Raw genomic sequence first — 24,640 nt, forward strand, 5'->3', positions numbered from 1 at the left:
TTCCTGGTTAACCGGGGAAATCCCAAATTTTTTCAAGAGTGCCCATATCATCCCTATCCACAAAAAAGGTAAAAGTCGCGAAGATATATCCTCGTATCGTCCTATATCGCTCACCTCCACACTCGGGAAAACTATGGAAAGAATGCTCCTCAAGCGTTTAATTGATTACAGCCTAACTTCCAATATCTTTCCGCCCAATCAATTTGGCTTCCTCCCTTTCAGAGGCTGTGACGTCATACTTACTAGTATTCATCATGAAATTTTCCAATCCAGAAGCAATAAGCTTTTTACTTTCCTAGTTGCACTTGACCTTAAAGGAGCATACGATTCTGTCTGGACCGATGGACTAATTTGGAAGATGATGCAAGCCGGAATTCAAGGGAAAGCAGCCTACTGGATTCACAATTTCATAAACAACCGTTCCGCCCAAGTTGAATGGAGAGGTAATTACTCAGCGAAATTTTACACCAATAGAGGCGTCCCTCAAGGAGCGGTCTTGAGCCCTTTCTTATTCCAAATATACATTGCCGATTTATGTCAAGCCCATTATAGGAATACCAAATTGTTCACATATGCTGACGACATCTTTTTGATCAGCTCAGGGGCCGAAATCGACACAGCACTTAACGACCTCCAGGCTGCCTTACTAAAAATTCAAGAATGGTGCGAGTGCTGGCACATGAAGATCGTACCGGAAAAGTGCGTGGCAATAAATTTTTCAAACAAAAAAAAGAAAACTAATCGTAATCTATCCATTAACGGAAAAAACATCAAATGGAGTGAAGATATCAGAATCCTGGGTCTCATTTTCGACCGCAATCTCACCTTTAAAAACCATATTAACCACTTATCTCAAAAAGTGTACAAATACACCAACATTCTCAAAGCCGTTGCCTCGAAAAGATGGGGAGCGAGAACTAAAGATCTGTTAATCATTGCGAAAAGTTGCATTAAAAGCAAAATAAATTTTGGAAGCCATATCTTTTCCTCATGTTCCCAGACAAATAAAAAGAAGATTGAAACAATATACCATTCCGCAATACGGGTAGCTGTGGGCCTCCCCAAATTCACCCCTATCCCGGTCCTTCTCATGGAAGCTAAAGAAACCACCTGCCAACATAGCCATAGCCTCAATGCAGAAATCTTCATGTTACGCCAAGTCGCACTAGGGAATTTCTCTACAGTCAGAAAACGTTTACTCTCTTTCGAGACTAAGTTCATACCTGCAAACACTGACAAAGCTCCCCTGGCAATAAAAAAGAAAAATCTACTAAAAGATCTTAATATTTACCCCAGCCAAATCATCCCACTATGCATTCCGATCGTTGATAATTCAAAACACTGCAACATTTTTCTCAAGAGCCTGCCTTTTCAAAATGACAAGATCCCTAATAATCTCATCAGCAAAGCCTTCCATAATTATAGCAGTAATAATTGGAACAATAACCCTATCATTGCATCGGACGCTTCAAAAGTCACTAATTCCACCTCCATCGGTATCTACAATAACGATACTAAAGAGTGCATCATGGGAAGAATCCCTCATGAAAACTCAGTCTTCACTGCTGAAGATTTGGCCTTGTGGCTTGCCATCCGTCGGTTCGGAAGAACCGGGGATAAAGTTATTTTTCTCTCTGACAGCTTATCAGTCCTCACGGCCCTCAAAAACGTCAATAACAAATCTCCACACATCATCACTATGATTGCTCAGATCATCAATAGTTGCATCGAAAACGGTCACTCCATTGACATTGCTTGGACCCCTGCGCATGTAGGAATACAATGCAATGAAATTGCGGACAAAATAGCAAACATGGGCCATCGTGAAAACCTTATCCTCCACTGGAAGTCCCCTGAAGACATTATTCAAAATCTCAGAAACAGCTTCAAAATGAAAACCCTCCAAAACTGGAACTCATCTCACTATGCCAAAAGATTCAGCCACCTTATCAATATCAACGACAAGATCCGGATGATGCCCAACAGTAGATATGAAGATGTCTTAATCTCTAGGGCCAGGACTCGCACCACTCTTACAAATTACAACTTGTTCCAGATCAGACGGGCAAATTCCCCCCTCTGCTCAAGATGTAAAGTTCCAGAGACACTTGATCATGCAATTCTGGAATGCTCCAAGTATACTAAAGAGAGAGACAGACTGCGGGCTTGTGCCGGCTGTGTGCCTCTGTCCTTCTGTCTTATCTTTGAAATTTCATTTTTTCCCCCCCGGGTTTTTTCTTGCCTGTTGGCTCTCCTTTCGGTCATCGATGTTGGCTAACTTTCGTTCTCCAGTCCATCCCTGAGTTGGGGACCTGGTTTTGTTTTGTCTTGCTGTGCATCTTGCCACTTTCGTTCGTTCTGTTTCTCATGCTATGTTCATTCATCAGGGTTTTGGTCTATTTTAAGTTGCCTGCCCTTGGAATTTCAGTCCTCGATACCTGGATCATTAGGGATAAAGCCACTTAGGTTAAGTGTAGCATAATTCCCAAAAGAAGAAGAAGAAGAAGAAGAAGAAGGCTTCGTTAAGTTGGTTGCTTAGTTATTAGTGTGGAATAGTATTGTTTTAGGAAAAACTTATGAATGACTGATAACTGCATTTGTTTATTAATATAGTACTAAACAAGTCATATCGCAGACGATGTACGATCAATGTTAGAAATGGCCGAAAATAACTTTTTCGTCCCTAGACTTTGAAACAAAGGACATGAAGCCAGAATTTCGTAAGATTAATTTTATTCAAAGGTATTTATTTTATTCTTTAAGATAAATTCATATGTTTTGTCCATGGGATATTTTTAATGCTGACATCCATTTGAAAATGTACTTTATTTTACTTATTTATTTATTTATTATTTTGCTACCTTTACTCTTAAATGTGCTATAAAAACTTCCGCAATTATTCCTAACTAGGCATTTTATGTCTTTATAATACAATTAGAAGCATGAATTTAAAAAATAAGTCAAGTATTACGCAAAACGAAGAAACTTTCATTTTTTAAATTAAATTGCGAGTACTATTAATATCTATATATGAATTTCCGATCAGATGTCAGCTTTAAGAAAATATTCTCAGGCTAGAAAACTATCTTGAAGAATAACAGAAATAATTAAAGAATGAAATTTAATTCTCGAGTTTGAAGTGAAAATAATACAAATAAATAAATGGATAAAACACCTTGCAAACGTGCTGATTTCATACTGTCATGTCAATGTATCCTGATATTTTCCTGTCATATCAATACGTATTCAAAAGTAAGATCATCTTGCCTAGACCTTGATTTCATGCTGTCATGACAACATCTTGATATTATCCTGTCATATCAATACGTATGCAATGTTACAAAAACAGCCTACCTTGATATTTTCCTGATATTATTCTGCATACACCTTGTCAGTCAATATTGTGGCAGCCTGCTGACAGCATAAAGGGAGTAACATAACAACATTGAGGCAGTATTAATGCAAGATGATTTTTCTTGCATGTCAACCTTTATGCAATACTGAGGCAAGATATTTTGCTTACTGGGATACGCAAGCGCAACCGGTCTGCAATTTTAAAATCATTTGCACATCATGCTCTACTTTACATTTTCTGCAATTTTCAGCTCACTCGCGTAAGTCCTTCGTGGTGTTGCAATTTTCACAAACAGGAGTGTATATCAGAGTAATAAGACGAGGGCTAAACACTGAAGAAATAGTGCGAGACCGTAATTTGATCGAGCGATTTGCTTCAGGTTTGGAAGGGTTTACCAGAAATATAATTAATAACAGATCGACTAAAGAAAATCTCTCTTAAACTCTTTACTCGGTAATACAATAACCCTACATTATATCGCTCTTGTCAACACAAACGCGATACATCAGAAATGCGATACAACCGAAAGTCATGAAAAGTGACGATTTTATAAACGTAAAAATTGATTACATGTGCGTCTACAAACAAATTGACATGTGGGATTGGTTTATTATCATATTAAGACGATTTTCTTAGTAAAATCAAAATAAAATATTTTACCAATTTTTCTTAATAATAATGCTAATTCTTTTATTGTTTTGTGGTGGAATATGAATCGAAAGTTACAGCTTTTCCTCGCTGGTCGAAGACCCACCGTCGTCATTAAAGGGGACTGGGCGACGTTAAATATGCTCGTGGTCTCAATGTCCTCCAAGTGAAACGATACCTCTGGGGGTGCTAGTACCAGGTAGCTATTAGCTCTTGGACTAGTTCTAAATTCTCATTAACTGTTCGATCCGGTGATGGTGCTGCCATCTATCGGTATATAAAAATAATGGAGGCAAGGCACTTAGTATGCAGTCCTCGACATAAATACAGTTGAAGTCAGTTGTGACTCTTGAATAGAATAGAATAGAACTGTAACGAAGTAAGTGCATGAAAAATATCAATTTTGTTCATTGATTAAATAAAGAAGACGATATGCTTTCTGAGAGATATTTAAAAAAAATCACTTTTGAAGTGTCACACACCAGATTGGTGTCGCACGAGAAGGAAGGGGGAGACCCACCACCTCTCTAGAAAAGTTTTTTGATTTAGGAAAAAGTTTTTTGTTTCCCCCTCAAGTTACAGCTTTAAAAAATTGGAAGCACAGGATTAGATCAAAATTGATTTGTTAAACATTAAAAGGGAGCAAATTAATTCTTTTCTGTGTTTTTTCATTTAAATGGGATTTTACACCTTTAAAATCGCAACTGTTGGATAATTTGATTTTCAAAGAGAATTTCCAACTTGTATGCATCTTAGGTTTACAATAAAATACAACGCGAAAGGTTCACAAAAAGGAATTAATATTTCAATATCTGTTCAGGGATTTCCCCCCTTCCCATGAGGGGGTTGGGGATTTAAAAATAAATAAATAAATAAATAAAAAAGCCGGAGTTGGAGTCGGACGTTTCAAAATCCAGGAGTCGGAGTCAGCCATTTTTCTCCCGACTCCGCAGCCCTCGTATAAAGGCAGCATTAGAGCATCAAAGTTTTATCTGCAGTTAATCCTCTATATAACGACATTCAAGGGACCATAAAATTCCTCCTTAAGTAGAATGTATTCTAAAAATCTAGGGTGGAGGGCCTAGGACCATGAAAAGTTGTCTTTAAATAGAGAAAGTTGTTAAATAGAGCGTCATTAAACAGAGAACCGAACCGACTGTACTTCAGCATAAGCGTCACATATGCTGTGGTTATCTCTGGGCAAGCAAGCTAATTGTTCTGGATAATGGCCTTTGAGTGCATGTATACACAGGGGTGATCAATATATCTAAATGCCCAAATTAGGTGTGAGGGGTGGGCAGGGTCGGATACAGGATTTTATTTTAGGGGGAGGGGGTCTTGCTCAAGAATGTAGTCGCACGTACGGCAATTTTCTTGAACTTAGGTTTCTTTGGTGTCAACAAAAGCACAAAATAGGTTATTAGTTGGTTGAAAACTTAATTAATTTTAACTAGTATAAATTAAATATGCTTGAATTATTATTAATTAAACTTAATTAATAATAACTCAATAAATTAAAATGACCTAGTTAAGTTGTAAATTAAACCTGTTTAGAACCAGTATGCACACTAGCCAACACAATACAATAAATAAATACTATGAAAATCTAATCAAAATCAAATGTTTTATGAACATGATACATTTAGATATTGATTAAACATTAGCATAATACTCGCCACAGGACACACACCCATCTTGTATGCAGAAAAATGCAATAAACTTCACTAAATACAGTGGACTCTCTCCATCTGAACACCCTCTAATGTGAACACCCCAATATTCTGAACACATTTCTATTAGCTAATAACACTGCACGGCAAAAAACTCCAATCAAAGTTCTTCTGACATATTTATTGCTGATTCTAATAAAAAATGACCTCCTGAATCCAAAAATTATCATTATTTCCTCCCATCACGTCCCACGTTTTGGAAATGGCACCCATCATTTTTTTTCAGTTATCGACAGTTTTATGCCATTATTTTTATTTGGAAGGGAAGAGAACATCATATTAGCCATTAACACTTTTCTGAGGACCTAGAGAGGTGCAAATTCAAAAGCATGAACATTTAGACCAAGTAGGGAACCTCATTGGGGATTCTCTCCTAAAATAATTCAAAAATCATGAAAACCGATCTTTTTTCCTTTCGGTTTCTTTTAGAATTTTTCCACAAAATTTTCGGTGTAAAATCAAGAGTATAGTGTTCACTCCTATGAACCCTATGTCCAAAAAAAAATTGCGGAGCAAAATTTCCAACAAGTGGGTGGTGATGTTGGAAAATGGTAGTCGTATTTGGATTCAGAGGGTTATTTTACATAAGAATCAGCAAGAGTTATGTCAGAAGCATTTTTAAGGTTTTTTCTCTTTTTTGCCGTAGTGTAATAAATCAAACTTATTCTATGCCTATCAAAAAATGACAACAGAGTACTGATTATATTCTAAATTGAAGTATAGAGGATTTTTCACCTTAAAATCCAAAACAGAAATCTTTTCCAGTAAAACCAATAATTCTAAAACACGGAATTGTAAAAAAGGTTTTGATTTTTGTATCTAAAACAAGTCGTTACTTTTTGGAACTAAAAGGTTAGCCTTATTTGTTGTCTAAAACATATTATAATACTAGGGCAAGTAAATGTTATGCAAGGGGGGGGGTCAAGAAATGTATGGTCAAGTCGTTACTTTTCGAAACTAAAAAATTAACCTAAATTTTTGTCTAAAATATATTTATATTACGCACAAGAAAAATGCAAATGGACTTACCATATTTTTTTATATATGGCAACATGAAACAGTCGAATTGCCACAAATAATAGTTTAAAATCAGAAAAAAACATTTTCACCGCAAGAACTAAAATTAGGAACAGCAAATTTCTTGTGTCTCGTATGCTTAACCTCGTGTGGAGCCGTGAATACCAAAATGGTATTCACGGCTCCACATTATTAAGAAGAACAATGCTAATGTAAGCATTAATTGGCGTCACGTGCTTTCAGCGTAAAATATTACATTTTTGAATAGCCTATTTAGACACAATAAGGCAATAATTTTTCCTTGACAGCGAGACGGAAAGTTCGTTTCAATGAGCAGCAAAATTTCACTGCCCCCATTTAGATATAATGAAATGTTCAAATTTTATTCTTTTGTTTGGAGAGATTTCCACCATTTGGTGCATTTTTTGATTGGTCGAGTTCAGCCCCTTTTTGAATCTGGCGCTGTCGTGCTTCGCACGGCCTTGCATATAGGGACGGTGCGGCCCTGATCCAGGGAAAAGAAAGAAGATAGACGGTCATTCTTACCTCACTTAATCGCCTGAACTGATGGAAAAGGTCATCCAAGAAATCAGGAGCAAACAAATTTCAAAAAGAAAGGCAAAAAAGGGTAAATTTTGGTGTTGGCCTTATTTTCCCGATGTCATTTGGTACAAAAAAAAATATTGCGACGCTGAAGAAACCTACATAATTGGGACAAAATTTGTATCAAGCCCTAGTAAAAAAATGATAAAAAAATGCTCATGTAGAAAAAAATAATAAAATCCAGGAGTAGGTATATACTAATTGCTTTTTATACTATCTAGCGTTCATATTTATATATCTGAATAAAATATTGTATTTTTCACAATTGATTTTATTTAAGAGAACCTGAAATTGACTCAAAAAGTATTTAAAAAAATTATTATTGGAACAGAACGATCTATGCATTGAAACTTTAGACTGGAGCGGTTTAGCGGTGCATATCAAGGAAAATATGAGGTGGTCTAAAGTTGTCCCCACCATGTGCAAACTTTATACCATTATACAAAAAAATACCCCTCCCTTTGTATGTAATTTGGAATTTTTTTTAAAGCATCACTATACAGCTGAGATGTATAGTAGTGTTTGGTTAAATTATCAAACTTTTTTGGCAAAGAAGAATGAAAATATGAAGAAAAATACGCATATAAAGTGGTCTAAAGTCGTGCGGTTTTACGGTACCTTGCATGAGACTACACAATGCAAAAACAGATTAAAAATTACTCTTTTTTTTTCTCTCCAGATATTGTACAGATAGTTGTATTGTAATATTTTATTGTTGAATGTTATGTAAAACTTTTTAAATTAAAAAAGAAAAAGTAAATGCAACAGTTTAGGTCCTACTAAGTTGAATTAGACATTTCACTAGTCACCAATACAAAACTCAGCACTTCTATCTCAATAACCGGTATAGCTCACTAGGCAAAGTACTGAACATAGTCCATTAACGCAATAGAATACATATACATGCATTATCCAGTCTCCCTCTATAATGAACACTCTCATAATCAGAACATTTCTGTTTGGTCTCATGGGTGTTCAGTATAGAGAGAGTCCACTGAAATAGTAAAAAATGTGGCAAAAACCTTCCTTAAAATTAAATATTTTATGAATATAATTCGGACATTGATTAATACTGACCGATTCTTTTCAATTGTCAAAAAATTAGTGGCGAATGAAGACGTCACAGTCTCAGAGTTCTGATACAAGAACTCCGGATATGTTTCTTTCAGTTTTGGGTTCATGAGTTTATTTTAATTTTCAAAAAAGGCAACTATGTTCTGTCACCCAAACGCTTCATTATTTTGGTCACAGGTAGTCCTTTTTTCTAACAAACACAGCTTTTTTTGAAGACAGCAGTCGTGAAGAAGAGACTGTCTGAAGCAGAGCTAATTTACTGCCTACATATCAATAGAAAAGGGACCCCAAATAATGTATACCCAAAACGTAATTCTCCAAAAAAAAAAAAAGGAATTCAAAAATTATGAACTCTCTTTTGTGGTTTCGGTCAGGTTTTCTTTTCTTTCTTTTTCAAGCAGTCATTTTCGCTACTTAAATGCAATGATCCTTATAACAAATTAAAAAGTGTTGTCACAGATTGGGGGGAGGGGGGCTCAACTCCCACGATTCCTCCTTCCTCCTTTCTTTGTATCCACCACTTCATGCAATGCCTAAAAAAATTGAATTAAAAAAAAAAATTTTCTCATGGTTTCGACATTAAAATTTTTTTTTCAAGCTAACATTTAAAATTTTCATTGCGGTTTAGGGGGAGGGTCATGATTCCCCCCCCCCCCGTATCCACCACTGGGGGGGGGGGAATCTTGTACTATTTGAGGATTTGGGAGGTTTTGTGGACACTGGGGAAGGTTTTTATTTATTTATTTCTTTTTTGGTCAAATTTTGATGCATTGCAAAGAATTCCCACCACAGATAAATGTAAATGATTGTGCTTGTATAGCTGTCATCCTTGCAAAAGAAAGCTTGAGGGTACGATTTCTCATTAATTTTGCCGAAAACTGAGATTTTCATATGTACATGCTGTGAGTTCTATTGGCGCCAACTAATTAAAGCTAAGATCAAGAGTGAAATTGACTTAGACACGAAAACCTTAAAAACTGCTGCTTGCACTTATAGCAGTAACACAACAGGAGGAAGGAGGGCAGTCGAAAGGAGTCATCAAAGGGATGATTAATTGAATATTTCAAAATCTTTTGTTAAAACTTAAATTCTTTCATACATATGAATAATGCTGAAAAATTCAGATGGAGAATTTTTTGCCTTATTTTGGCATTACTGCTTGTGGTCATAGTTTCGTTAGATCTACATTTGGTTGAAGTGGGTAAGGAAGAAATGTACTTATTTTCTTCACTGTTACTGTCTTGTTCATGATCGCTGTTGCTTTCTGCATTTTGAAACTACTTGCTCACTGTGGTTTGGGCATCATAACAGGTGCTCATGAAGTAATTTTACCACAGATTTAGACTTATGGGTTTCTATGTTTAAATTGAAAAAAAAAAAAAGGTTTACAAATTTTGTTTTCCCCCCTGGGTTAGAAAGCTATACAGTCCCATGCATCCAATTTTATCAGATACATCAGTTTTTCTGTATTCTAAGCAATTTGTGATACAGGAAAATGCAACTACCATCTGAGTTTCTGTAGAATGCTGCTCTTTTGTTTAGGTTATAATTATTGTCCAGTTTGTGTACATATTTATTTAAATACAGCTTATCAAATAGTTCTGCATTCAGTAATATATGATGTAATTTCAATAAAATGTGCAGACACATTTAATTCAATGTCTATTATCAATATCCAGTACTGCATTACTATTGAAAAGCACATACCACCACAAAGCCTGGTTAGAACATCCAGATACTGCAGTTATAAACTTGTAAAAGATTCATCCCTCTGGTCAAGTCATTACCAAACAAGAAGCAGATGTCCTCTTATTGATATTGCCTTCAAACTTGGTAGTTAAAATTAATTCAGCACACCATAACCCACTATGGTGATTCAACAATGGTGCAGCTCAACTCATAAAATAAAGATAATAAGTTGTATCTGACGAGGCCATTCCATTATTCTCTGCTCTCTAACTATAGCAATCTTAATTTTCCCTTTTTTGCTTCAATATACAATCAGAAAAAAAAACAGACATGCATTAAGAAATAAATATTTATTCTATAAAACATACTTTATTTAGAAAACAAAATAAATGTAGTTTATTTGATGCATACAAAAATCATAACAAAATCTTAAAATCACAAAGTTATATATATATATATATATATATATATATATATATATATATATATATATATATATATATATATATATATATATATATATATATATATATATAATACCAACATAACTTCTTGATTACTTTTTCATAAAATCACTTATTGCTTGTTCTAAAACTTCTACACAAAAATCTGCATCGGCTCTGGTAATACACATAGGAGGTTTAATTCTGAAAACCTAGTTCAGAAAAAGTTCATTTTAATGTACAAGTACAACATTAACAGTAAATTTAGATAAATTATAAAACATGAAATGAAATTATTTTACTTTAAATTACTACAAATTTACTACCTCAAAGCCAAAGCTAAAGTAGAATCACAATCAAACACCTAACCGCTCTGTTATAGCATCCAGAGTGCAGTTTTGTCCTTGTTTAAACACAGCCATAACTAAACTTGTACCAAATAACTTTAAATAAAAGCTGTTGTATACCTTAACTCTAGCAGCTAAAAAATATTTTAGCACACCAGCAACAGGTCTACAAGCATCATACAGCTCAACTTCTAAAGAATAATTATCAAGAGCTTAATAAAAAAAAAAAAATAATAACTAAACTATAGTTTGAATCTACACATTAAGACACTTAAAAAAAAGAGTAATGCACTTTTTTCTCAGGTTTTTAAATTGCACTTGTTACTTTTTAATTTGAAAACTTTAAGTTATGAATCTCAAGCATTTAAAATATTTTGTACCTTTACAAAGAGTTACAGATATTAAAAGTTACATTTAAATTAAATCACAGAATAATTATGAAAGACAATACAATTTTGATAAGCTGTAAAGTTTGAGACAAAACATATTAAAATGCAGAATGATTTCAGGTTTTTTTTTTTTCTAGTCTGAACTTAAACCTTCAATATAAACATGAGAAAAGCTCAGGGTATCATTTTTGTTGTTAAAACAATGTTTTCTTGTGCACAACTTTTTTTTTTGTTTAAAACATGCTTTTCAATAACTTCAAATTAAATATTGATTAGTAGTAGGGGAATGGGAGGCAAAGTGAAATAGCAGGCCAAAGTAAAATGGTGAAATATTTACTCTGCTTTTAGTGACACCTATCTAAACTTGTTTGCAACTTAAGTTGAAAATGAGTTACGAAGCACGGAAGAAAAACTGAGTTAACAGACAAAACATCACGCTTACTAGCTACTCCTACCCAAATAACTTTGCGAATAAGAGGAGATCGCCTACTGTCTGTGAGCTGCTATTGGCTGGTGTGTTTGATTGAAATAGATGAAATGCTCCGCGGATGAATTTACCGCTTCGCTCGTAAAATTGAAAATACTTAACAATTGACAGAAATTATGACGAAAAAAGGTAACGCATGCGTGGGTTTAACAAACTAATGTGATTTCCAAAGTGAAGAGCATAATTGCACCAGAATATCTGACAAAGCGCTAGGAACTATTTCCATCGCTTGGTCTTGGTATATTTTTCTCCATTGTCAAGTAAGCTTGGAGTCGAATATAGGGTGATTCGCCAGTGGTTGACCACCTGCCAGTAGTTGACCACTCGAGCACTGATATGTACAAAACAAGAGTAAATAAGTAGATAATTTTAATCTGATTGCTGGAACTAATTTATAGCATCCCATGAAGTGTTCTCTTATAATTTATAGTTGTAACTAAAGTTTTGAATGGAGGTTAGGACGGTACAATTACAAAGACATATAAAAAATTTCAAAAAAATCACTTTTCTTACTAGTGAGAATTGTCATGAGATAAAATGTTTAATCGTATTCCTCGACATTAAATTTTCTTCTTGAGGTTCATTTACTGATATATACTGATCATCCATGCCTATACTAATTAAATAAAAAAAATTGCATCAATTTATTAATCATTTATGCTGGGATTGAGGGATGGTCTGCTACTGATTGTCCAAACTGCAATTAATGCCAGTAGTTGACCAGAACGGTCAGGTAATGAGTGATTACAAACATTTTTAGCTTAAGATAAAAAAAATTTAACTGAAAGGAAAAATTTTTAGTGTATTTTATTATACTCATAATATAGTTTTATACTGGAAGTTTATACCAAGAAATATATTTATAGTGTTTCGTTCAGAAACAATCTTAAAATCAGTTTATGAATGTCAGTCAGATACCATAAAAAACTTTTTCCCCTCAGCAGGAAAATTATAGGTGGAAATATCCCAAAATTTATATTCTCTGCCTACATCAGGAGCATTTAAATGCTGAATAAGTAGAATTGGAAGTTTACAACCGGAACACTGAAAATTCCTCTGTAACTGACTGACATACCTGATACGGTAACTGACTGACTTTCTGTTTAACTTTAAAATGGCTGCAATGTAATTATTTTAATACTCCTGAAAACAGAATTATTTAATTTTTAGCCTTTTTAGTGATATTAAACAACCCAACTCTTTTAATTTTTAAGAATGATAACAAATTTTATTGATTTTGTTCATTACTCACTCACACATAATTTAGTAATGCTTGGGCGAAAATTTCAAAAATAATTGCCTAATATTTGAAAAATACATCAATTCAAAACAGAAGAGGAAAGCATTTTACAGTCAAATGCCAAAAGTCAACTAGCCAAAAGACAAATTTACAATATCACAACTTTCACAGGGGAAAAGAAATTCAGGAGTAAGGGAAGTGACTGCTAGTAAAGAACATTTCCATGGAGTTTCTTGAGATGTACAATATTTTATAATAGGAGAAAGGCTAAGGTGAAATTCTTAAAAAAAGGACTTGTTCAATCATATGAAAGGCATAGATGATGTAGAGGAATTAGAAATAGTTTACTTTTTAGAGCTCAATAATTTTAAAAGGATGTGATCCATTTTAAAACACCGAAGGAAAAAAAAGAGATTTTCAAATCCTCTAGCAATTAAAAAAAAAAAAAAAACAATGAGGAAAAAGAGGTTATTGATAGAAAAAAATAAAATCTTATTTTAATTGCTTTTCTTTCGTGTAGAGTTTTATTTACAAATTTTAAGGCTGTTAGACATTTGGTCAAACACATTTATAGATAAAGTAAGAAATAACAATGTCAGAAAAGCAAATTCGCAGATTACTGCAGATACGGATGAAAAGACATCCAACAAAAGCCAAGAGCAGATAAGCATACAGCTTAAAAGACAAAAATAGTGGATAAGCGAAACACCAATGAGAAAATTATAAACCGATGAGGAACCAATAGGAATGCAAACAAAGGCCAAGAGCTCTCTCTGAGGTACAGAAAGCCGAAAGAAAGAATTCAATTGGACAGAGATTAAGCCAAAGCTTAAACAAAAAGAAAATGTCAATAACCGTGAACCGCAAGAAAGGAAAAGTTGAATGGAAGAAAAAACAAGGAATGAAATAAACTAAAAAAAAAATTTTGGAAAAGGAAAGATAAAGGTAAATAGAAGAAAAAGGGGGGGGGGGAGTCAACCAAGACAAAAATTTAAAAAAAAAAGCCAGATAGATAAAAATGAATGGAAAAAAGGGATGGGGAAAGGACAGTGTTAAAGATATGAAAGCCATACATTGGAAAAATATGGAACTGCTTTAAGATCATTAACTAAGTCATAACTGTTCCTCAAAATATGGAAAGATTCCCAAAAGTCAAGATCTGATGGATTGGGGCATTTTTGGATAACCTGATCAGAGTTAAAATCAAAAGAGTGATTCGAATCCCAACAATGTTGAACAATACTAGTCTTATTTAATTGCTGTTTTTTCACATAATTTTGATGCTCTTTCAAGCAAATTTTTAAAGCACGCCAAGTCTGTCCAATATAGGCAAGTTTACAGCTACAATTAATTTTATAAATTCCACAACAATTAAGAGGGTGAATAGGATTTTTAAGAGAAGAGAATGAAAGTTTATTAATAGGAGAGAGCTCCACCTGGAATAGGAGACGTTTTAGAATCTTTGCAACCTGATAGCTTACAGATGGAAAGAATGGCAAAACAACCAAATTCTTTCCGGTGAAGGTTCGGTTAAGAACATTAGTTTCGGATTTATTTGAAAGTTTTTTATAAATGGAATCAATCAAAGTTGGCGGATAGTCTCTATCAATTGCCACAGCTTTGAGATAGTTCAGTTCCACTTTAAGAAGTTCTGATGACGAACAAATATTAATTGTACGGTACACAAAAGAATTGAAAGCAGAATATTTTTCATTTGGAGGATGGGACGATAGTCTATGAGGAGGTAAAGATGCTATTAAAAAATATATCGAAGGAAGAGCTGCAGAGTTGCAACACTGGATTTTGTTCTGTTTTTGACAATTTGATTCATTAAAGCGGCTGATTCAATTAACCACCGCTTCAATTAACCCTTACAGGCGCGGGTCATTAAAATTTTAGAAATATAATAAAAAAACACAATGGATGGGATAAATTGGTTATCTGGACATAGATTTTACAGTCAAAATTTTTTTAAATTCACCCCCTCCATCTTGGCGTGGTGTCCCCGTTTGTGACCACCGCCCGCCTAGAGCAGAAATTGTTTTCTGAAGTGGTTATGCTTACCACGTATGACAATGGAGTAATTTCAAATATTTTAAGCTCTTAAGCCTTTTTACTAATTATTTCAATAATTTATGCCATTAAGAATGTTTAGAACACAAAATTCAATATTTTTACTATAAAAATTCCAAGATAAAGATGAAGTAAAATTCAAGAAAGTTCATATAGATTATATAAAATTATCTAAATAAGCAATTTAAAATGTTAAAAATATTTTTGGCACATTGTTCTTGCTTTATGTGCCTTCCTTTTGTGCTATAAAATATTAAGTGAAAAAATACGACTGTATAATACCATTTGCAGAAAAAATAATATTAAAGCTGATAATAAAAAAAGTATACAACTGTCTGGTAGGAAAAACAGATCTCAAATGTGTGCAGGCATGGACCTTCAAATTCACCTGTTATGGGTCAAGAACCCAAAATAAATAAACAAAAGTCCACTGTAGACTATTCTTTTGGTCCCCCTTTTTTGAAATGTATCAAATTACATCTTTCACCCACAACAGTGAGATCAATGCTCTAGACGGGCGGTGTCCACATTTGGGGACACCTGGAAAGAAACTTTGTTCATGCATTCAAAAATGAACTCGAATCTTTTGCAAAATTATGATTAATTAGCTCAGGATTCCTGAGGGAAAATGGTTGACTAATTTAGTTTATGGTGTAAATTTTAAAATCTTGAAAAAAATATTGTATTTGAGCTTGAAAATCTATGTATTTTGAACAAGAAATTAAGAGAACAATAAGAGTCATATTTAATAGTGCTGCCATCTGTGTGCATTAAAGAGAAATAAAAGCAACTAATGCAGCGATTTTTGGAGTTTTAAAGAAAAAACTTTTTTTTAACACTAGAAAAACGGCGTTTTGCGTATACCTAGAAAGACGAGCAGCGGTCACTTTGACCGCCATACTTAAAATAATAGAAATTTCCTCCTTTTGGGATTTTCAGCCATAGAAAAGATTTGTTTCATAATATCAAAGTTTAATTTAACAATTTAATCCTAATATAGTCTGTAAATAAGTCTCAGATAGCTTTTTTTTATTTTACGTTCGATCAAGTGAAATACACATGCTTTACACAATTGGCATTGAGAAAGAGGAAATTTGTACAAAAAAGAGGAAATTTTCTTAGCATGTAATAACTAACAAGTACTATAATCAACCATGCATGTGTTTGATTTAAAAAATATCTTAATATCGCAAGATACCGTACATTACTATCTTTTACAGTATTTCGAAATACTTATGTTATCACGTCACCTGTATATTAGTCATTAACAGTTTTTTGTTTGGAAGTTAGAACAAATGCTCGTAGTTTTAGTTCCGCATAATTTAATTTCACACTATTTTAATCTTTTTCCTGAGGTACTTACTTATTTATATGCAGCAAAATTGATCAGTGGGGATGACTTGGCGGAAATTGAAGAAATAGGAGTTCTGTTTTTGAAATTTTCTCCTTTTTTTCGGCGTCGGACCCTTTTCACTCTTTCTTTCACTACTTTTTAAATTTTGAGCATCAGTTTTTATTAGCGAGGTTTCTTCTCATTCTAACTCAGAAGAACAATCCTTTTCTGCAAATCTAGGCTCCGAAAAATATTCGCAATAATCTCATGAAAGCAAACTATTCTCATCGCTAGAAATATATTTCTCTTCAGATAAGTCAGACTGTTCATTCAAACCATAATCTGTTTTAGATATAAATCTACAACAGTTTCAGGAGTTAATGTTCCTATAAGTTTTGCTTGTCAACGGTTCATCTCGACATCATGAAGATAATTATGTGACTGATCACTTCATTATCACCGAAGAAAATAAACGTCAATGCTTCAAGCAAAGCACATGTTTTGGTGCACAAAACAATTCCAGCAAACATTTTTGTAATTTACCTATTTATATTTCCTTTTTTTAGATCCAAAGTAATTTCACGTGTCCAGTCACATGCTTTTCAAATTTACCTTTCCCAACTTTGCCCCCTGTGCAGATAGCAGAAAACTGAAACCATGCAACCAGCAGGTGTTTCGCATTTTCCTAACAGTTCAAAGAATTAAACCTGACCAACAGGTACTACTCAAGCTCAAAAGAACATTACTCACCCTGACAACTAACAATAGTCCATAGTACACACAACTGATAAGCGAAAAAAGAAGAAAACGGATGCATAAAGAAAGGTTCACTTAGCGGTCAAAATGACCGTAGTCAGTCTTTCTAGGTATAAACATTTATAGCGACTATAATAATAATCCTAAAAGGAAAAAAAAATTACTGTTGTAAAATCTTAATAAATAGTTAGGAAAAGTCAATGAAGGAAAAAGAGTTTGAAAATTAAACGCAGCAAATATGAGCATTTGAAAATCGTTTGCGGTCAAAATGACCGCTTCCGTCTTTCTAGTGTTAAAGAAATTTTTAAAATTGGTGTCCCTTTTTGTGACCACCGCGCCGGAAAGGGTTAACCAGCATTCACAGTATTAAATTTAACAAATGTATTTTCATTGCTTAGTTTTTATGTAAACTTATTTACGTGTTTTGCTGCTTAATTTTGAACATTTGCATAAGTATATTTAGAAAATTTCAGAAATGTCAGTCAATTACCAAGCCGTTCTAATTACTGTAATTCTTTTTTGTAGCAATATTTTCCAACTCAAATGACATAGGAATAAAGTTTATTCATTATTCGTTGATCCTGATCTGAATTTAATAAAAATTCCTTTTACTTTTAGAAAAATCTCTTATTGAATCAGTATTACTTTTCACACAGGTCGCATTCATGTCAGTCAGTTACCAAGCTTTTAACAATTTTTCTAAAATCACCCAATATGTATTTTGGAAATTCGATCACACCATGAAGTTCAGCTTAAAAAGTACAATAAGCAAGGCGAAAATATATTTTAAAAAATTAATATTTTATGGTTTACGTTTCAAAATACTTATCGTTTTGTTCTGTGAATGTCAGTCAGTCACCCGTGGAATTGCCCATATACAACCCAAATTCCAAAAAAAAAAAAAAAAGAATATCAGAACTGATTAAACGAAGCTTGTCACTGAGTTGGGTAAAATGAATGTATGCCAATTAAATAAAATAAAACGTGTCATTAAAGAATGTGTAAAACAATTTCAGCAACCTTAAAGGTATTATTTTAACAATTAAGGAGTCAACAACACATTTGAAAATTATGTTGATTTTTTTATATGGGTCAAAAAATTAGAATAATCCATTCATTTAATGTGAATTTTAAAAGTAGCGAAAAGATTTGCATACCTGTAAACTGTGTATGTTGCAAAAAGTATAATGTTTGGTGCCCAGAAAATTTTTTGTTATTCTTTTAGTGAAAATGGGTCGTTAACGCGATAAAATGGGAAACAAGAAAGTTGCTTATTGTATCATTGTTTGAAGTAAGAAAAAAAATAATTAACCCTGGATTAAAAGAAGGGTTTACTATCAACGTTCTCAAATAGTTTAAAGAAATATAGAAGAATTGACCAATTAAAAACTGACCGAAGTAAATGAGGTAGAAAGTTTGCAACAGCTGGTATAGATGAACGCAAATTACAGTGAATTGTCCAAAATAATAGTTTCAAAGATGCCTTTTACATTCATAAGTGTTGGAAAAAATCTGTAGATATCATATTCAAGCAACTAAACTTAGACAATTGCATAAACTGCAGTTGAAATTGCGAGTCCGCGAAGTAAAACCAAAGCTGAACATGAAACAGAGACATGCCTAACTCTCCTGGAGCAAAGATAAGCTCATATAGGTGCAAAAAGACTGAAAAAGTATTTTATTCTGTGATTAATCTCTATTTGAAATACCTGTTGAAGATAGAGGTGTTCAGGTTTGGCACCAGAAAAGCGAAGCACTTGAGAAATCTTGTGTAATACGTTCTCTCAAATTGAGACATCCTTAATGGTATGGGGAGGCATGAGAGTTGCTGGAATTGGGCAATTGTATGTATCTTAAAACTGTTTATTCCGCTGCTTATCAAAATATACTAGATTATTGCATGATACTCTCTTCTGAGGCACAGCAGGGACACATTTATCTTTCAGCAAGATTCCGCTTCGTGTCACATTTTTAAATGGACTCGCATATTTTAAGCAGAAAGAAGGACTTCGGTATTAAACTGTCCAAGGAACTTTACAGATTTCATTACCACTCAAAATTTGTGGCATCGTCAAATCTAAAGAAAAAGGTTCAAGACCTAGGCCCGTTAACAAAGCTGAACTCTTTGCTGCATTGAAGAGGGTATGGAAACAGTATCAGTAGCCTTGAATGTAAACAACTGGTGGAATTTAAATCTGAAAGGATTCAAGATTTTAATTTAATATGCTATTTTTTGACTCAATGTAAAGTATCATCACTATAAACTTTTGGATAATTTTGTCTAAGGTAATTTTTAATGAAGTTTATATAGAGTGTTATGTACACTTTTAAGTCTAAAAAAGTTGACGAGTTCATTTAAATACCTTCTTTGCTCTTATATTATGTTAGATTAAGCTTTTCCCCCTCAAAACAAGAGTATTCTATTTTTTTGAATTTGGGTTGTATTTGCAAGTAAATGACTAGCCGCCTGTCCGCTGAACCAATAGAACCAAAATTTGTGATAGAGTTATTTGAACACATGTTCTCCTCATTGTGAAAATTTTAAACAACGTAGTACTGACACAAATTCTGTTATAGCAAATTAATTTCGGAAATTTCGAATTGCCAACGGCCACATTCTTCTTGTGCAAATTGATCCGCATATTGAAAAACCTCAAATTGCGTTGTAACGAATGGTGTGTGACAAAAGTTGCAAAGATGAAAATTGTTTATGCTAGTGACAATATGAAAGGGAAGCATTTCGTATAATGCACAGGGTAAGACAGTAGTAGAAGCAACACCCACTAAACACCATGTGCAAAGCTTAAGGAAAAAATCTTTAAAATGCAGAGCAAAAAGCGCGTTTCTTCAGTCGGTGTATAAATTTTTGAACAAACAATTTTTGTTACATGTCGATCGATCCAATACTATGTCAGGCTCATCAATACACTGATCAATTTGCGCAAGGAAAATGTGGGTGTTGTCAGTTGAAAATTTTGAGATTCTATTACTGTAACCGCAGCCATGAGATCACTACGTTGTTTAAAATCGTCAATCTCAAATGCATTCCTTCAAATAACTGTATCTAAAATTTTGGATCGGTAGTTTCAGCGAATAGGATGCTAGGACTCGGTATATAGGGAAAGTTACTTTTGGACACCCCATTTAAACTATTAAACATTTTTCATGTAAGGGTTACTTAACAGTAATGTTATAATATTTTGGCATTATTCTAGCAGCTATGCTGACTAGATTGGGGTCGACGGTAACGTTTGGGTCCTGCGGCAACTTACATGATGGGGACGTCATATCTGCCTGGAGTGGCTGCTATGGACTTAGAGAGAAATTAAAGAGATATCGCTATGTTGGCGTCATTTTTGGCAATTTATTTTTGACGAAAAATTGCTAAATGTTGCCAAATTTGGCAATTTTTTAAAATTTAATAGGTCATTGCTGGCAGAGTTTAAAAGTATGGGCGAGAGTGTTGATTTTTTTCAGCTATGGCTTGAAATTTATTTTGGGGATTATCCCCGAAATTCACTCATCTGCAGTTAACATGTCACCCTTTTCTGCAGTTAATTGGGAGTTTAATGTATTTACAGGGGCCAATCCAGGATTTTTTTCTCGCTACCTATTTTTGTGAAAGTATTGCATCATTCTATTTTTGTGAAAGATTTTTTTTTATCAACATTGTTTTTGTGAAATTTTAGACGCATCCTAGATTTTGTAAAAGAAGTAGTGGAACAAGTGAAATTTTAGTTTGAAAAGTGTAAATGTCATCTAGTATTATTTTTAACAGGTTTCGTTTTTTTTTTTGGGGGGGGGGGGGAGCTGAAAACCTAAGAAGTACGAAAAATACCATCGTAATTTCAGCTTACTGGTCTATGTACTGTGTACAATATAGGAAATTATGAGAAAAACGGTTCCTTAAAACAGATGTTTAAAGATTGTGATAATATTGCATAAATACACTTTGGTGTGAAACAGCGAAAAATTAGTCAAAATACTACAAAAAGGTTTCTATTTAAGGGATTGTTCATATAGACCCGCTTATAATTTTATTTTATGAGTATATTTTGTTTTAAATAGAGAAACAAATTTTATATTTTAGAATGCGAATTTTTGTGAAATTTTCGATGTTTTCGTGAAACTACTGATTTTATTACTTGATTTTTGTGAAAGTACCGATTTCAAAATAAGATTTTTGTGAAGGTACGGAAAAACGGTAGCAAAATCAGCCTGTATTGGGTCCTGATTTACACGTGTTTTAATATTTAAGCACTACAGTGAAACCTGTGTATAATGATACTGTCTATAACAATAAACTTGTCTATAACAATATTTTCCTTGGTCCCAGCAAAATGTCAGCATGAAAAATTTAACTGTCTATAACGATAATCTGGCTAGAACAATATTTTTTTAGGTCCCAACAGTATTGTTGTAGACAGGTTTTACTGTATACGAGCGGTCTAGGGTGGCTAGATTCTCTGCTGCTTGAGGTGCCTTCGGCGTCTCATATATCAATGACGTTATATGCGTTTGTAGTCTATAGGCTTGACAAGAAATTGAAGATATAATATAAAGTTGGCACCATTTTTTGGTGACATAGTTTTGGAGCCAAATGTCACAAAGTTTCCAAGCCATTTTAACCTATTAGTCATCAGTGTCGTGTAACTATCATCAAAATCACGTGACATCCGTGATAACTTCATCCACCCAACAACCAATCAGGGGCGACCTTTAAGGGAACATAAGTACATACAGGCATGCATCCGGTTCGATTTTAACAGTGTAGATTTCAGATTTTACAGTGTTTAAAAAGTGGTCAACCACTGGCAGACGCTGGTCAATTACTGGAAGTGAGTGGTCAACTACTGGCAAAATCTCTTTTTAACTTCTATTCAAAATAACTTGAAAAATAGTAAGTAAAACAGGAAAATGATTAGTAACCGTTGATCCTCATAGTTTTATAGACATGTAGAAAATTTTTCAATTTTTTTTTCTATTTTTTTTCTGTGAAATCAAATAGAACTTGTAGCAATTTACACTAAATGGTCAACTACTGGCTAGTAATAATCACCCTATTAATGTTTTAACGATTTAGCAACATATATTGTTTATTACAGTCAATATAAAAAATACCTCTGAAAATTAAAGAATATGATAACATAAGCAAATTTTAAAATTTATACACATGTTGTAATATTTTTTTGTAGGTCAAAAAATATTTTTGTTATTAATAAATGATAAAGTTCTTGTTATTAACATTTTAAATACTATCTGAGACTTACTAATATTCAGTGCAGTATTTATTTTTCAATATTATGCTTGCTAATTTGTATTTATGGCTTCATACAGTTAGTCAAGTGCATGCGGGCAAAGTGGATGGGGCAAAGTGTAGGAGTTAATTTCATTTACTAAATTATTCCTTTATTAAACCACTTGCACATTCAATTATTACATTTACATTCCTTCGTTTAATAAATAACAGATTTACTTTCACTTATTCACTTATTTTATTATTCTTTCACTCATTCATTTTTTCTCAAATAGTAGCTAATGTATTTATTAATTTATTGTTTCATTTCCTTTTCAGTTATTCATTCACTCTTTTATTGACTCATTTATTTGAACAAAAATATGTTTAATAACCAAATAGAAAATATTTTATTTTTCACTTTGCCATGAAAAACATATCTGAAAAATTTTCAACTTTTTTTGGATGTACAAATTTGCTGTGAAACAAAAAAGTTTCAAAGCAAGTTTTATTATAAAATATCACACTCTTTCTTTATGTACCATAATTTTCAGAACAAAGATCCAACTTGTTCATTCTGAAAAAAGTAAGCTATTTTAACTATTTCACTCTGCCCACATTCCCCTACGTTTAAATAGTTCTGTTTTTTACCAATGCAAAAAGTTTAAAGTTAACAATAAAAGAAACATTAAAATATAAAATAATTTAAGTATTTTTTCAAAAAAATCACCAAAAGTTTCAAAAACATCAATCTAGGAGAAGATAAGCGGTTAAATTAGCTCAGACCTGAAAGTGTTAACTACTACTAGAATTTGAATATGAATCAATTCAGAGTGCTACAAAATTCTTTATCATCTAAACACTTTCTCAAATCATACAGTCAGTATAACTTACTAACAGAAGTTATTTAAGACATTTGATATTAAAGAAAAAATATATGGGGTATGTCTGGGAATTTTCTAAGAATAGATAATAAGTTGAAATATATTTTCAGAAAAAAAATTTGTAATTGAGCAACAGGGTGTCTGCTTTTGAATTGGTTAAGAAAAGATGCAAATTGTAGAAATAATCACATGATTGTAATAAAAAAACTAGATGTTTTTTTTAAGTTGCCAACTAACAAGCTTGATCAAAGTAAAGTTGACAGTCATACGTCTAGTTAAGTTTGAGTTTGATTAAACTGAGAAGAAGTGGTTAAGTTTTGGGTTGCTCGTTGAAGGTGGTTGGAAATCCATTGTGGATCAACAAACACCCAGGCAGGCATTTAAAAGAAATATTCCTCTAATCTTAGGCAAAAAAAAAAAAAAAAAAAAAGAAAGAAAAAAATCATTAAATAATAAATACATTCATGAATTGTAATTATTAAAAGTGTTGAAAGACGTTTCTTATAGCAAAACATATATAAAATGAAATGTTCAATCTTTTCTTACATTTTTATGATGTCCCCCAAGCCCAAGCAGTAATCCATAATTTTTAGTGTCTTCAAAGATAGTATCCATTGCAGATTTGGACAAAGGTTTCCTGGATTCCTGAAAAACATTCCAAATCTATAATTAAGACTCAAAATTGTGTTTCAAATTAAAACTAGTAATTAGGCACATCTCCAAAGATCTTTTTTTTAGTTTTTATCATTTCTAAGAATACTCTTACTATTGGTATCATGATATTGAATAAATAAGTTATTCAATTACACATAAATAAATAAAAATAGACAAATAAGTACTGAAAATAACCAAATAGTAAAAGAAAATTATTCAGTTAAGCTCAACTAATTAAGGAGGGAATCTTCATTACAAATTCGTGTGTGGAGTCTCATTTAATAATTATTTGTTAAGTCAAAACCAAATAACCACAGAACATTTTCATACATCATAATACTTATATTTAAGTATTCAACTAAGGATAGAAAATTTTAAAGCTTCCTATTTTGGAGAAAGAATTAATGGCCCTTTGTTTCACAATGAACGCAACAAAATTTGGAAGAAATCAGAAACAGCATGAAAAAGGAAAAAATTGTAAAGATTTCAACAACATCTCCATCAATAGCTCGCAAAAAAGCACCCAATTAGTGAATAATATCTTATGTCATTCTTCTCCAATTTCTCATCGTTCATTTAGATATGTAGAACTGGAAGAAATTCAGAAATTGCATCCTTGTCTAATGAGTTTTTGTACAAACCATATTATATCATGCAAATGTGAACTGTTTCAAAGCTTAAT

General features: G+C 32.9%; 2 protein-coding genes across 2 annotated transcripts in view; one reads left to right on the plus strand and one right to left on the minus strand.

The window, feature by feature from the left end:
* Positions 1 to 133: 133 nt before the first annotated feature.
* On the plus strand, positions 134 to 2,278 carry LOC129231105 (uncharacterized). The gene has a single exon (XM_054865351.1). The coding sequence runs from the start codon at positions 134 to 136 to the stop codon at positions 2,276 to 2,278; it is 2,145 nt and encodes a 714-aa protein (XP_054721326.1).
* An 8,195-nt stretch (positions 2,279 to 10,473) lies between these two features.
* Positions 10,474 to 24,640, minus strand: part of LOC129231231 (alanine--glyoxylate aminotransferase 2, mitochondrial-like) — a 53,307-nt gene continuing 39,140 nt past the window's right edge. The window contains exons 11-13 of the mRNA XM_054865495.1: positions 23,851 to 23,949; positions 10,639 to 10,771; positions 10,474 to 10,560 (exon numbers count right to left, since the gene is read on the minus strand). Coding sequence (XP_054721470.1) covers positions 10,673 to 10,771; positions 23,851 to 23,949 — 198 coding nt within the window. The 3' untranslated portion in view covers positions 10,474 to 10,560; positions 10,639 to 10,672. The remainder of the gene's footprint in view (positions 10,561 to 10,638; positions 10,772 to 23,850; positions 23,950 to 24,640) is intronic.

The sequence above is a fragment of the Uloborus diversus genome, chromosome 10 (assembly GCF_026930045.1).
Source record: "Uloborus diversus isolate 005 chromosome 10, Udiv.v.3.1, whole genome shotgun sequence".
NCBI lineage: Eukaryota > Metazoa > Arthropoda > Arachnida > Araneae > Uloboridae > Uloborus > Uloborus diversus.

Coding starts and splice junctions, on each gene's coding strand:
- LOC129231105 (XM_054865351.1), top strand. CDS start 134: ATGGAAAGAATGCTCCTCAAGCGTTTAATTGATTACAGCCTAACTTCC.